General features: G+C 39.2%; 1 protein-coding gene across 4 annotated transcripts in view; it reads left to right on the top strand.

Annotated features, from left to right (window-relative positions):
* SLC25A12 (solute carrier family 25 member 12) overlaps positions 1 to 13,305 on the top strand; it is a 231,256-nt gene that overhangs the window by 152,478 nt on the left and 65,473 nt on the right. For 3 of the 4 annotated variants that reach the window (XM_063712448.1, XM_063712449.1, NM_001132062.1), the window contains 2 exon segments: positions 470 to 585; positions 11,670 to 11,809. In XM_063712448.1, coding sequence (XP_063568518.1) covers positions 470 to 585; positions 11,670 to 11,809 — 256 coding nt within the window. 4 annotated transcript variants of the gene reach the window in all.

The raw sequence follows: 13,305 nt of genomic DNA, 5'->3' as shown, positions 1-13,305 counted from the left end.
TCCAGGGGATATTTGGCAATGTCTGGAGACATTTTTGCTGGTCACAACTTGGGGATGCTATTGGCTTCTAGTGGGTAGAGGCCAGGGATGCTGCTAAACATGCTACAAAGCACAGGAAACCCCCACAACAAAGAATTATCCAACTTAAAATGTCAACAGTACTGAGGTTGAGAAACTGATCCAGAGACTTGATCAGATTCAGGTTTAATTATATTTTGCCTGGTTCTCTCTCTTCATGATGTTAGGAGCTATTGATTATTGCCCAGTTTCATTAATTTTCTATGGGCTTACAAAAGGGTGATATTCTAATTCTCCCTTCCTTCCTTATCTGAAGTACCTCTATAAATACAAACTACCCTTTATCAATTATTTGGTTACCCTGAGCTACAGTTTATATAGTAAAGGCAGATTAGATGCCTGATGCTTTCCCTTTCTTCACCAGCCAATGACGTTTTATATTTTATTCCAGGTTGATCTCCTATCAAGAGTTTTTGGCATTTGAATCTGTTTTATGTGCTCCAGATTCCATGTTCATAGTGGCTTTCCAGTTGTTTGACAAGAGTGGAAATGGAGAGGTGACATTTGGTAAGGGAAAAAGAAGATTATAAATGATAAGTTAATGATGCTGGTCCAGTCTTCAATTTCTGAATCTAGTAACTAAATATAGATTACTGCTTATTTAGGACCTGACCCATAATTGAATTTCCTAAAAGGATTTATGCAGGTAATGATGGATTTATTTTTTCAAAGCATTAAACTGTTGCCAAAGATGAAGAAGTGTAGTAATGCTGTTGCTTTAGCTCATTGAGTCACTGACACTTTCACATTCCTAAAATAAATAGTGTAAGATTTTCTTGTTCTGGGCCAGCCTGGGCAAAATTCCTTACGAGGTAGATTTTGAACAACATGAAACAATTTTCTCATTCTTTAAGTGATTTTTAGATAGGGAGTTCAGAGCTTCTCTTGTAGCATCCTTGGAAAATTGCTACTATGTCATTGTAACACCAAGAATGGAACTGAAGGAGGATATCAAGGCAAAATTAGTTAGTGTTCTCTGAACCTGAATTTTAGATTTCAGTTTTGGGAAAGAGGCTAGAATATTAAAATTGCCATCTGACATGGATGTAGAAATTTATTTAAATCCTCTAGTAGATGCATAGTCTAACACATTGTTGATGTTTCGCAGGTGTATACACTAGGATTTTTATTTGTAACCATATATTAAAGACACTTTTTTACAGAAATTAGTATATGTTTAGTAAAAGTATTGGCTAATTTTTCTTGCAACAATTTTTTCAATAAAAGCCATGTAGTAGTTAAAGGACCTTGAGCACTGCCCCCACCTTTTTAAAGGTTGCCACTGTTTTTATTGTGGCAAAAAACACAAGATAAAATGTACTGTCTTGACCATTTTAAAGTTACAGTTTAGTAGTATTAAGTATATTCACAATGTTGTGAAAGAGATCTCCAGAAATTTCTCATCTTGCAAAATTAAACTTAAGCCCCCTTTTATAGTGTGAATTGGCATGGATATTTGTAGAAACACCCTTGAAAATCAGGCTTTCCCTGAGCTATGGCACTAAACACTTATTCACTATTGTGTTTGAGTTATAAAATAGATGTCCTTTAGTTAAACTTGAAGGAAAAATTATCACTGCAATGGTCAAAGTGGTGAGAAAGTACAAGTCAGTCAATCAGAAGGACCAGTAGTGCCTTGGCTGTAATTTTGGTGGACACATTTTCTAGCTTGGCATTGATTGTTTTCTTCTTCCTTCTGCCCATTGACTCAACTATCTTCTGTATGAGAAGACTTTCCAAAAAAATGCTATGCAGAGTTTTTTGTTTTGTTTTGTTTTGTTTTTTTTGAGACGGAGTCTTGCCCTGTCGCCCAGGCTGGATTGCAGTGGCGTGATCTTGGCTCACTGCAACCTCTGCCTCCCGGGTTCAAGTGATTCTCCTGCCTCAGCCTCCTGAGTAGCTGGGATTACAGGCATGCGCCACCATGCCCAGCTAATTTTTGTATTCTTAGTGGAGATGGGGTTTTACCATGTTGGCCAGGCTGGTCTCAAACACTTGACCTCATGATCCGCCTGTCTCGGCCTCCCAAAGTGCTGGGATTACAGGCCTGAGCCACCGTGCCTGGCCTGCTATGCAGAGTTATTTAGATTTTTGCATATAAATCTTGCATCCTCCTCCTTTGGAGCAAGCTTCGGCCATCTTGCCTCCTGAAGAATGTTGACTTTCCTCAGAAACACCTAGATTCTGTAGTTTAAGGCACAAAACCTCCATCATCTCATTCAGCATTAACCATGTACTACTAGTAATGCTGCATTTTCTATTTTCAGTAGGTATCACACATGCTCACATATCTCACAAATGTGATGCAGAAATGCTTGGAAAATAACTTGATTCAGATGTCTGAGTTAGTGACAGTGCCCTGTGCTTATATCCTGTGTGCATTAAGAATTAGATCTCACAATCAAATTCTAATTTTTGTCCCTCTACCTTGATATCATGGTTCTTTGTGTCTCCTCCATTTAGTTACTTTTCCCAGTTTCTATTATTGTAAAATTAGTAACTCAAGCCACTTCATCCAACAGACTGTCAAGACCAACTGAATAATAAAGACACATGCCATTGTTGATAAATAGATTAAAATGAGTGTAGGAAGTAGCTAAGTTTACATATGCCTTATTTAATGTAAATGAAAGCTTGTAGTCATTAGATCTCAACTTTAGTTTTTTTTTTTTTTGGAGGTGGAGCCTCACTCTGTCACCCAGGCTGGAGTGCAGTGGCGCGATCTTGGCTCACTGCAACCTCTGCCTCCTGGGTTCAAGTGATTCTCCTGCTTCAGCTTCCCGAGTACCTGGGATTACAGGCGCCTGTCACCACGCCTCGCTAATTTTTGTATTTTTTTTAGTAGAGACAGGGCTTCGCCCATGTTGGTCAGGCTGGCCAGTCTCAAACTCCTGACCTCAGGTGATCCGCCCACTTCGGCCTCCCAAAGTGCTGAGATTACGGGCGTGAGCCACTGCGCCCAGCCAACTTTAGCTTTTTATAGGTCTTCTGTTTTTCTTTCAGACTATGATTTATGAATTAGAATTTTTAGAAATATAGTTAGGATTAAACACAAATCAGTTTTAGTTTTTACGGTACCAGGTATAAACTGAAGAACATATGAGCCCTCAAAAATCTTGCTTTCATTCTTTTCCTCCATAATCTAGAGACAGGAATATTATTATGGAATAAGAAAAAGATGAAGCCATGTGCAGTGGCGCATACCTGTAGTCTCAACTCCCAAAGGAGTGATTTCAGCTCCTTGGGAGGCTGAAATGGGAGGATCTCTTGAGCCCATAGTTTGAGGCCAGCTTGCACAACATAGTGATACCCAGTCTCTAAAAAATTTGAAACATTTTTTAAAAGCTGTACCCTGTTTCTGTTCTGGGTTCCCTGGCTAGCTGGTTGGCTCTTTTGATGGTGCTCACCTATTTCCTAAGGACTTTGACCATTTTGCCTTCTGTCCCTGCCTTCCTAGTTTTAAGGATCCACTTTGAGACAAATTTTCTTAAGTAGAATGAGAGAAATAATAAAAGAAAGTTTCCTTTCATATTTTTAAGAGGAAAAATATTGAAACTGTTGTAGCAAATGCCATTTAACAAGATTTCTAGGGACTGCTTATTTCAAGCCATATTCAAGACTACAGAATTTATGCATAAGGAAGTAATTAACTTGGAGTTTATTTTTATAGGATTTTGGATCTGGGGTGAAGGTCAGTTTTCATGTTTGTACCCACTTAGTAAAATGAATTGTGCTTATGTATTTATAGGCACATGTTTAGGTAAAAGGAAATTTTAGATCCATTCTAAATAGAGTTAAATCCTTTTCACCAAATGGCCTTCTGTTTTCTAGTTTGGAGCTATTTATAGTTTTCTCTTGTGCACATGAGAGAAAGTTGGAAGACAATATTAGATGCAAGGTGTAAGGAAGTGGAGAAAACCTGTTATGCCATCAACATCTCTTGTAGACTATGATGATAATGTTATCTGTGTACTTGTATATATTGTTCTCATTTATGCTTTTTTTAGATATGATTTTATACACATCAAATTACATACTTAAACTGTGTGCATCTTTGCAAGTATTTATATAAGTAGTAATATTGAACATTTACTTGAGTGTTTATATGAGGTTTTTTGTTGTTAAAGATACCTCTGCTCTGGGGAGAGGACTTAGATTGAGGCCTTGGAAATCCATTTCAGAATGTGAAAGCTCAGGAAAGGGTTCTGGAGTTTTTTTAAGAGTGAATAAAATATTAGTTAATTGTTTCCTCTTTGATGTTTCTTTAATAAAACTTCTAATGCATGCTGTGGATAATTACTTAATGGTTTGTATATGTGTTACTGTCAGGTGGCATGAGCCTTGTAGAGGCCATTGCATGACTGGTGTGTGCTGGCTACAGTGTAAGTTTGCCTTGGTCTCCCCATTGTCCACAAGTGCACTGGAGATCCTGTTCAGTACTATTAGATTCAGGTAACCTAGATAAGCAGTTATACTACATCGTGTTGTCAGTAGCTGCCGTGCATTTAAAATCCAAATTAAAAAAAAGGCCGGGCGCAGTGACTCATGTCTGTAATCCCAGCAGTTTGGGAGGCCGAGGTGGGCAGACTGCTTGAGCCCAGGAGTTCAAGACCAGCACGGGTGACATGGTGACACCCCATCTCTACTAAAAACACAAAAATTAGCCGGGCGTGGTGGCACATGCCTGTAGTCCCAGCTACTCGGGAAGCTGAGGCAGGAGGATTGCTTGAGCCTGGGAGGTGGAGGTTGCAATGAGTTGAGATTGTGCCATTACACTCTAGCCTGGGTGACGGGAGTGAAACCCTGTCTCAAATGAAAAAAAGGCCTATTGCCTTACTAAAGATTTAATCTTTTTTTTTTTTTTTTAAGGGGCCAGGCGTGGTGGCTCACGCCTGTAATCCCAGCACTTTGGGAGGCCACGGCAGGCGGATCACAAGGTCAGGAGTTTGAGACCAGCCTGGCCAACAGGGTGAAACCCTGTCTCTACTAAAAATACAAAAATTAGCCGGGCGTGGTGGTGGGCACCTGTAATCCCAGTTACTTGGGAGGCTGAGGCAGGAGAATAGCTTGAAACTGGAAGGTGGAGGTTGCAGTGAGCTGAGATTGCGCCACTGCACTCCAGCCTGGATGAAAGAGTGCAACTCCGTCTCAAAAAAAAAAAACAAAAAAAAAAACACCACAACAAACTGTTGTCTATTAACTTACAAAATGAGTATGAAACATGTTATATGTTCTGAGTTCTCTATTAACATCAACATTGTGTTCCAAATTTGGTGTTTGCCTAGGAATGGACACTCTTCAAAGTAAACTTTTCCAAGGACACATCCTCCCCCTCTGACTGAAGAAACCTCAAAAAGCAGAGATTCCTTTAAACGTAGTACTATGTTTGACCATTAATACATATAGCAAATAAAAATGTGTTCCATTTGTGCCTCTGAAATAGGCTGTTTTTCCCTGAAGGAGAGAATAAATTGGGATGGGTTAGGCACAACCACTGTTATTATTTTAAAGAGCCAGGAGATGGAAGTGTAGTTATGAAAAATGTACCCTTTCTCACTGGAAACAAAGCTATAGACATGCAATAATATGAAATTCTATGGTGGCCAGGTGCGGTGGCTCACGCCTGTAATCCCAGCACTTTGGGAGGCCGAGGTGGGAGGATCACCTAAGGTCAGGAGTTCAAGACCAGCCTGCTGGGCTGGGTGCAGTGGCTCATGCCTGTAATCCCAACACTTTGGGAAGCTGAGGTGGGTGGATCACAAGATCAGGAGTTTGAGACCAGCCTGGCCAACACGGTGAAACCCTGTCTCTAGCAAAACTACAAAAATTAGCAGGGCATGGTGGCATGCGCCTGTAATCTGAGCTACTTGGGAGGCTGAGGCAGGAGAATTGCTTGAATCTGGGAGGCAGAGGCTGTAGTGAGCCAAGATCATGCCACTGCATTCCAGCCTGGGTGACACAGTGAGACTCCATCCCCCTCCCAAAAAAAAGGGAATTCTATGGAGGCCAGGCATGGTGGCTCTTGCCTATAATCCCAGTACTTTGGGAGGCCGAGGCAGGAGGATCACTTGAGGCCAAGAGTTCAAGACCAGCCTGGGCAACATGGTGAAACCCTGTCTTTACTAAAAATACAAAAAAATTAGCCAGTTATGGTGGTATGCACCTGTAACCCCAGCTACTTGGGAGGCTGAGGTGGGATAATCTCTTGAACCTGGGAGGCAGAGGTTGCAGTGAGCCAAGATCACACCACTGGGCCGGGCACGGTGGCTCATGCCTGTAATCTCAGCACTTTGGGAGGCTGAGGTGGGCGGATCACGAGGTCAGGAGATCGAGACCATCCTGGCTAATACGGTGAAACCCCGTCTCTACTAAAAATACAAAAAAATTAGCTGGGCATGGTGGCGGATGCCTGTAGTCCCAGCTACCTGGGAGGCTCATGAATGGCATGAACCCGGGAGGCTGAGGTCAGTGAGCTGAGATTGTGCCACTGCAGCACTCCAGCCTGGGTGACAGAGCAAAACTCCATCTCAAAAAAAAAAAAATCACACCACTGACTTCAGCCTGCATGACAGACAAAGACTTTCATAAAAATAAATGAAAATTCTATGATAATAAATATATAGCTTAATTTGGTAAGAAGTAGAGCTTCACCTGAGTGTTCAAATTAAATCAGGAAGAATTTTTGGTATTTTTTTTCTTGGTGTTGCTTTCGGATATTGCAGAGAAGTTTTTTGGTTTTTGCTTTTTTTTTTAGTACTCAAGGCTATTAGAGTAGCTTAAGAGTTCAAGGTGAAAAAAAGGATGGAGTGTTATTAGTTTTTATGCTATTTGATGATAGACTGTGGAAGCGTCTAGCTTCCATAATAATAGTATGTATGTATGTATGTATGTATGTATTTATTTATTTATTTTGAGACAGGGTCTTGCTGTGTTGCCCAGGGTGGAGTGCAGTGGTGTGATCTCGGCTCACTGCAACCTCCACCTCCTGGGTTCTAGCGATCCTTCTGCCTCAGCTTCCCTAGTAGCTGGACTACAGGCATGTGCCACCACACCCGACTAATTTTTTCTATTTTTAGTAGAGACAGGGTTTCACCATGTTGGCCAGGCTGGTCTCAAACTTCTAACCTCAGGTGATCCACCTCCCTTGGCCTCCCAAAGTGCTGGGATTATAGGCGTGAGCCACCGCGCCCAACCGATAGTCTTTAAATATGAACTCATCTTTCCTGAGAAATGGACCTTTACATATATTTGACAGCAGGACTACTCTATTGACTATGCAGTAGTCCCTTCTAGAGGTAGGTAAAGGGCTAATAGAAATACTTTCTCTCCGAGAAACAGGAGGTCATTCAGGAAACTAATGACCATCTGAGAGTAGAACCCAGAAGTCTGGGACTGAGTCTACATGCCATGTTGGTTGGGACTTCCTCTACAAGTTCCTGTTGTTGGTCTTTTTGTTGTTGTTGTTGTTTGTTTTCCTTTGTTTTCTTTTTTGGTTTCCCAGTTCCTCCTCTTTCCTCCAATTTTTCCTTCACTGAAAAACTCTTCACTTCTACAAGTCTCACCATTGTTTTTGTTCAGCTGTGTACAAGGATATTCACCATTCATGGTGGGAGTCCTAAAAACCTCTCTGACTTCACTTTAAGAACTGTGCAGGTGAAACTCAGCTACTGAGGAACTTTTCCCCCTGACAATAAGAATGTTTGGTCTCAAGCCTATAAGTTGGTTGTAGTGGCTCCTGCTGGGCTGGAATCCTTGGAATAAGGATGTCGTTGGGCTGATGGTAGGTGGGCTGTGTCACAGGGCTGATGGCTTGTATACCTACAGGAGGAGTTCTCTGGCCACACCGTTGGTACAGCAGCTCCTTCCAGGCTCATTCATGGAACAGGCATGGTGGCAGTCTTGGAGAAGAGTGCCAGCCCCGGTCAGAGGTAATTTTGTACTGCAGAAAGGTGAACAAGACCAGTAGGAAGTGCCCATAAGAACCAGGGGAGGGATGAGGGTGGATGAGATGGGGAGACACAGTATGGGTTGCTGGGGAAATTAAAACCTCTGTTAAGACATATTTACATAATATATATGATTTAATGTGTATTTCATCTAGTCCAATCATCATAAGTGACTGATACAGCTAAACTGACTAATGTTACACATCTGTGAACATTTTTACTTAATCACAGTTGTCACCATTACCTGCTCTCCTGACAAATCATTGTGCTCCTCTCCTTTGAGCAAAGAGAACATAATGACAGGCTACTTTTGTATTTGGCCCCGGTTCCCTTTTCAATGGAAGTATAAACCATCCCTTTCATAAGCCCATGCTCTGCAGGAAGTGAAAAAGTTGTCTATTGTTTTCTATATGTCAGAAAACTAATGGATTCCTGGTTCTCTTAGCTATGCCAACCTAGTATAAAATACTATATCGTGATTTTGCTGCCAATAAGATGTGACTGTCATTTCCCTTTCTTCCAGGCCAGAACTATGCTACAGAAATAGCATTCCTAAACATGGCAAAAAAAAGATCCTTGTTTGCCACTGGAAAGATGGGATTCTCTCTGGGGGTGGGTGGAACTTGCTACGCAGTTTCAGTTAGATGTAGTTGGTATATTTGAGACTATTGGTGTTCCCTTTCATGTCATGCAGGACCTGATAAAGCTGGGTAACATAAAAACACCAGCTGTTTGAGTTATTACCTCATACAAGCATAAGCTCTCCAGTTCTGGAGCTTTTATGTAATTTTATTTATCACATTCTGATAAAAGTAAAGTGGCAATTTATGAATTGGACTTGAAAACAATAGTTCTACTAATTATTTCTGTGTATCTGAACCAGCCTCAGGCACTTGGTAGTAGAAACAATGATAACAGAAGAGAAGTAAAATACATCTCCAGAAGTGCCAAAGTAGGTTTGTAATCTTATTCTAGTAATTATAGTAGTCCATGAAGTGTCTTAAAAAAACCCTAAAAGTATCAAGGTAAATAAACCACAGCATATAATAATGATCATAACAAAACCATATATAAAGCTGTCAAGTGACCACTTTGGGAAAAGTAGAAAATGTCCAAATACTCATGGAAAATGACACTTCTGTATTTGGGGAGAACACTATGACTAATTTAGGCCATCATTTTAATTGTTTCAGAGACATTCTAAGATCTTATTTAGAGATGGCTAAGGAGTTTATGAAATAGGATATCTAAAGTTTTTATTACTGAGATATTTTCCAGATGTAAATTATGCATTATAAATTTAGTTCATAAATATCGTTTTTGTGATAATAGAAACTTTTTTTTGAGACAGAGCCTTGCTCTGTCACCCAGGCTGGAGTGCAGTGGCACAATCTTGGCTCACTGCAACCTCCGCCTCCCGGGTTCGAGCAATTCTCCTGCCTCAGCCTCCCGAGTAGATGGGACTACAGGCGTGTGCCACCATGCCTGGCTAATTTTTGTATTTTTAGTAGAGACAGAGTTTCACCATGGGGGCCAGGTTGGTCTCTAACTCCTGACCTCGTGATCTGCCTGCCTTGGCTTCCCAAAGTGCTGGGATTACAGGCGTGAGCCACTGTGCCCAGCCAAACAATTTTTTATAGATAATTAAATTTTCTTAGCTTGAATGCTTTTGCGTTTTGGACTTTATTTTATATAGTTTCACATTTGAGATTCTGATATTTTCTTATTATATAAAAGGGATTCAATTTCATTCTACCATTATATAAGAATTATCTAGGTAGTAATATATACATTTATTATCAAACAATTATATTTTAACTTTTGAAATAACCTTTAAAAGTTTACCCTGAAATAACTATTCCCTTTAATAACTGTAATGTTACTTAATTAAATATAGTAATGTATTCTAATTTGCTTTCCATTTTGAATTTTTTTTAACTTGAAGATGAAACAGTTCTTTTTGTTAGACCTTAAAAGTAAGAAATTAATTAATTTGGGACTAGAAACAGCTAATTAATTAAGTTAGAAAGATCCTAAAAATCTTTAATGATCTGCTACAGTATTTGTAGCCCTAAATATTTTCCGCTATCTTTATTATTTTAATTGTTTTGTAAACTTTAACATATTTTACAACTTGGAAGTTTCACATAGATTTGAGGATCATCTTTTGTGTTGGTTAGAAACCAGGATCCCACAAATTGCTATTGGGTTAATTCTTCGCTTTTTAAATTTGTATTTGTGTAAGGTGAAAATGCTTGACCTATTGAAAACTCTGAAGTATTTGTCCCTACTTAGGGAAGAAATGAATCGTGCATTCCATTTGAAAGGAAAGATGAGAATCCCATCTCCCCAGTGACATCCAATGCCTTCTTCCAACTTTGCTGATTGCTGCAATCTATTCAGAGCTATTATATTGACTCTAGACTGGTAGAACGTCCAGTTCAGAATTCTTACATTCCCCTATCCCAGTAGTAATGCTTTTATTAAGAAAAAGTGTATGTATATAAACCTAAGGGAATCCATTAAACCATTTACAATATGAGATCAGTATCTTATTTAAATAATTTGCAGAAATTAGAGAAAATAGCATAGTTGGAGATTATAAAACCTTAGATGTGTATTTACTAATTCTCTAGTATAACTGATAGCTATTGATGGCAAAACCCTTTCACTAATAAAATTGGCTGAAATTTGAAAATAATTTTGTTCTTAAGACATCAGTAAAACAGGCTTCCTGCTTTCTTAACTTTGTTCATGATTTTTTTTTTTTTGGCATGAGCTTCTAAATTAGTTTATCCAGTCTATGCTTGTTAAAGTACCAGTCATTTGTGAATTGACTTTTATAGTAAGTATAGAACTCTGTAAGAATGTAAATGACGTTGTTAGTGCATGAAGACAAGCTGCCAGAGGGTTTTGGTTGTATGTTACACAGTGTGACTAGTTCCTATCTAAAAATTAGTGTACTGTATTTAGCTCTTTATTTAAAAGTGAATCACTAATTTAACTTATCTTAAAATATTTTAATAGTTCAGACTAATAATCATGGATTTTATGGGGATTTTGAAGCTTTGTGTCGAGACCATATTTTTAACAATATCAGAAGCTTTTAATAAGATGCTTGCTGCTGAGCTAATGATATGCTTTTGGTAGTTTTTCTTATACCTATCTTCAATAGACATATTCAGGCTAGTGTGAATGTAATAATCAAGCCTCAATCAAACCATACTTAGTATGACAAATATTGCATTATACTGTAATTTAGGTATTCATGCTTCTGATAAAGGGTTTAATTCGACTCCTTGAGGAACTGGGAAAACACTATTGATTTTATACGGGATGTAAAATAGCAGCCATTTATAATGTAAGATAGAAATCACTTTCTAATTAAAATTAAATAAAGAGAAATTAAGAATCTCATGGCCTTATATGCAATGGTACATATTCTTAAGTGTAAAATTATAATTTTTGTATCAATTGTGTTCCTGCGCATGGTTTCTGGGCACACAAAAAAATTGCAGTTATTTTAATAGAAGCAGATGATATTGACTTTTAAAACTTCTCTTAATTTTTTTCTGTAGGAACATTGCAGTGGGTTAAACTACTTGTTCCAGATATAATTGATTTATTTTTGTTTTCCCTTTTAAGAAAATGTCAAAGAAATTTTTGGACAGACTATTATTCATCATCATATCCCTTTTAACTGGGATTGTGAATTTATCCGACTGCATTTTGGGCATAACCGGAAGAAGCATCTTAACTACACAGAATTCACGCAGTTTCTCCAGGTGAGCTTAGTTTTTATAACAGGTATCAATATATACTATTCTTCTTCTGTGTCCTTCCCTTTGTATTTATTAAGTTTATTACAAAAATAGAAGTTCTCCATGGTATTTCACTCCTATTTTTTAAATTCCCCCCTCTTTAAATTCTTAATAGCTATTTCTTTCAGTGTTTACTTCCATTTATTTAAATAGTAAAGCACCTCTACTTTTTAATTTTCTACTTTTAAGCACTTTTTAATTGTATCCTAACTATAGAAGATTAGAAGCTAGTTCTTTCACGGCTGGGCGCAGTGGCTCACGCCTGTAATCCCAGCAGTTTGGGAGGCTGAGGCGGGCGGATCACGAGGTCAGGAGATCCAGACCATCCTGGCTAACATGGTGAAACCCCGTCTCTACTAAAAATACAAAAAATTAGCCAGGTGTGGTGGCAGGTACCTGTAGTCCCAGCTACTTGGGAGGCTGAGGCAGGAGAATGGTGTGAACCTGGGAGGCGGAGCTTGCAGTGATCTGGGATCACACCACTGCACTCCAACCTTGGTGACAGAGCAAGACTCCATCTCAAAAAAAAAAAAAAAAGAAGCTAGTTCTTTCACCTCTCTCCTCTCCCTCTTTATCACAGACTTGGACTTCTGTCCCCTTTCCCCCAATATAATTATATCATGATTCTGCTTAGATCAGTAATCCTACGAGTTATTATAATTTTGTAAATACTATTGGTGGCTGAAGTTATTATATATTTTTTTGAGACAGAGTCTGGCTCTGTTGCTCAGGCTGGAGTGCAGTGGTGTGATCCTGGCTCACTGTAACCTCCACCTCTTGGTTCAAGCAATTCTCATGTCTCAACCACTCAAGTAGCTGGGATTACAGGAGTGTGCCACCACACCTGGCTAAGTTTTCTATTTTTAGTAGAGGTGGGGTTTTGTCATGTTGGCCAGGCTGGTCTTGAACTCCTGGCCTCAAGTGATCTGCCTGCTTTGACCACCCAAAGTGCTGGGATTACAGGAGTGAACCACTGCACCTGGCCTAAAGTTATTGTTCTTAGAGTTTCTAGTTTTCATTTGTTTAGTTTTTTGTGTACTAATACTAAGTCATTCTTAAATCTTGGCCCAATTATTAAGATCTCTTTTTAATGCGTTTAAAACACATTAGGTATTCTATTAATTTCATCTTCTTGGAGCTCTCCAGGAGCTTTCTTTCTTTTTTAAAAAAATTTGAGGTAAATTTACATAAAATTAATCATTTAAAAATGCACAATTTAGGCCAGGTGTGGTAGCTCACGCCTGTAATCCCAGCACTTTGGGAGGCTGAGGTGGGCAGATCACTTGAGATCAGGACTTTAAGACCAGCCTGGCCAACATGGCGAAACCTTGTCTCTACTAAAAATACAAAAATTAGCCAGGCGAGGTGGTGAATGCCGTAATCCCAGCTACTGGAGAGGCTGAGGCAGGAGAATCACTTGAACCCAGGAGGTGGAGGTTGCAGTGAGCTGAGATTGCATC

Source organism: Pongo abelii, chromosome 11 (genome assembly GCF_028885655.2).
Source record: "Pongo abelii isolate AG06213 chromosome 11, NHGRI_mPonAbe1-v2.0_pri, whole genome shotgun sequence".
NCBI classification, from domain to species: domain Eukaryota; kingdom Metazoa; phylum Chordata; class Mammalia; order Primates; family Hominidae; genus Pongo; species Pongo abelii.
This window is presented reverse-complemented; position numbering and strand designations above follow the sequence as displayed.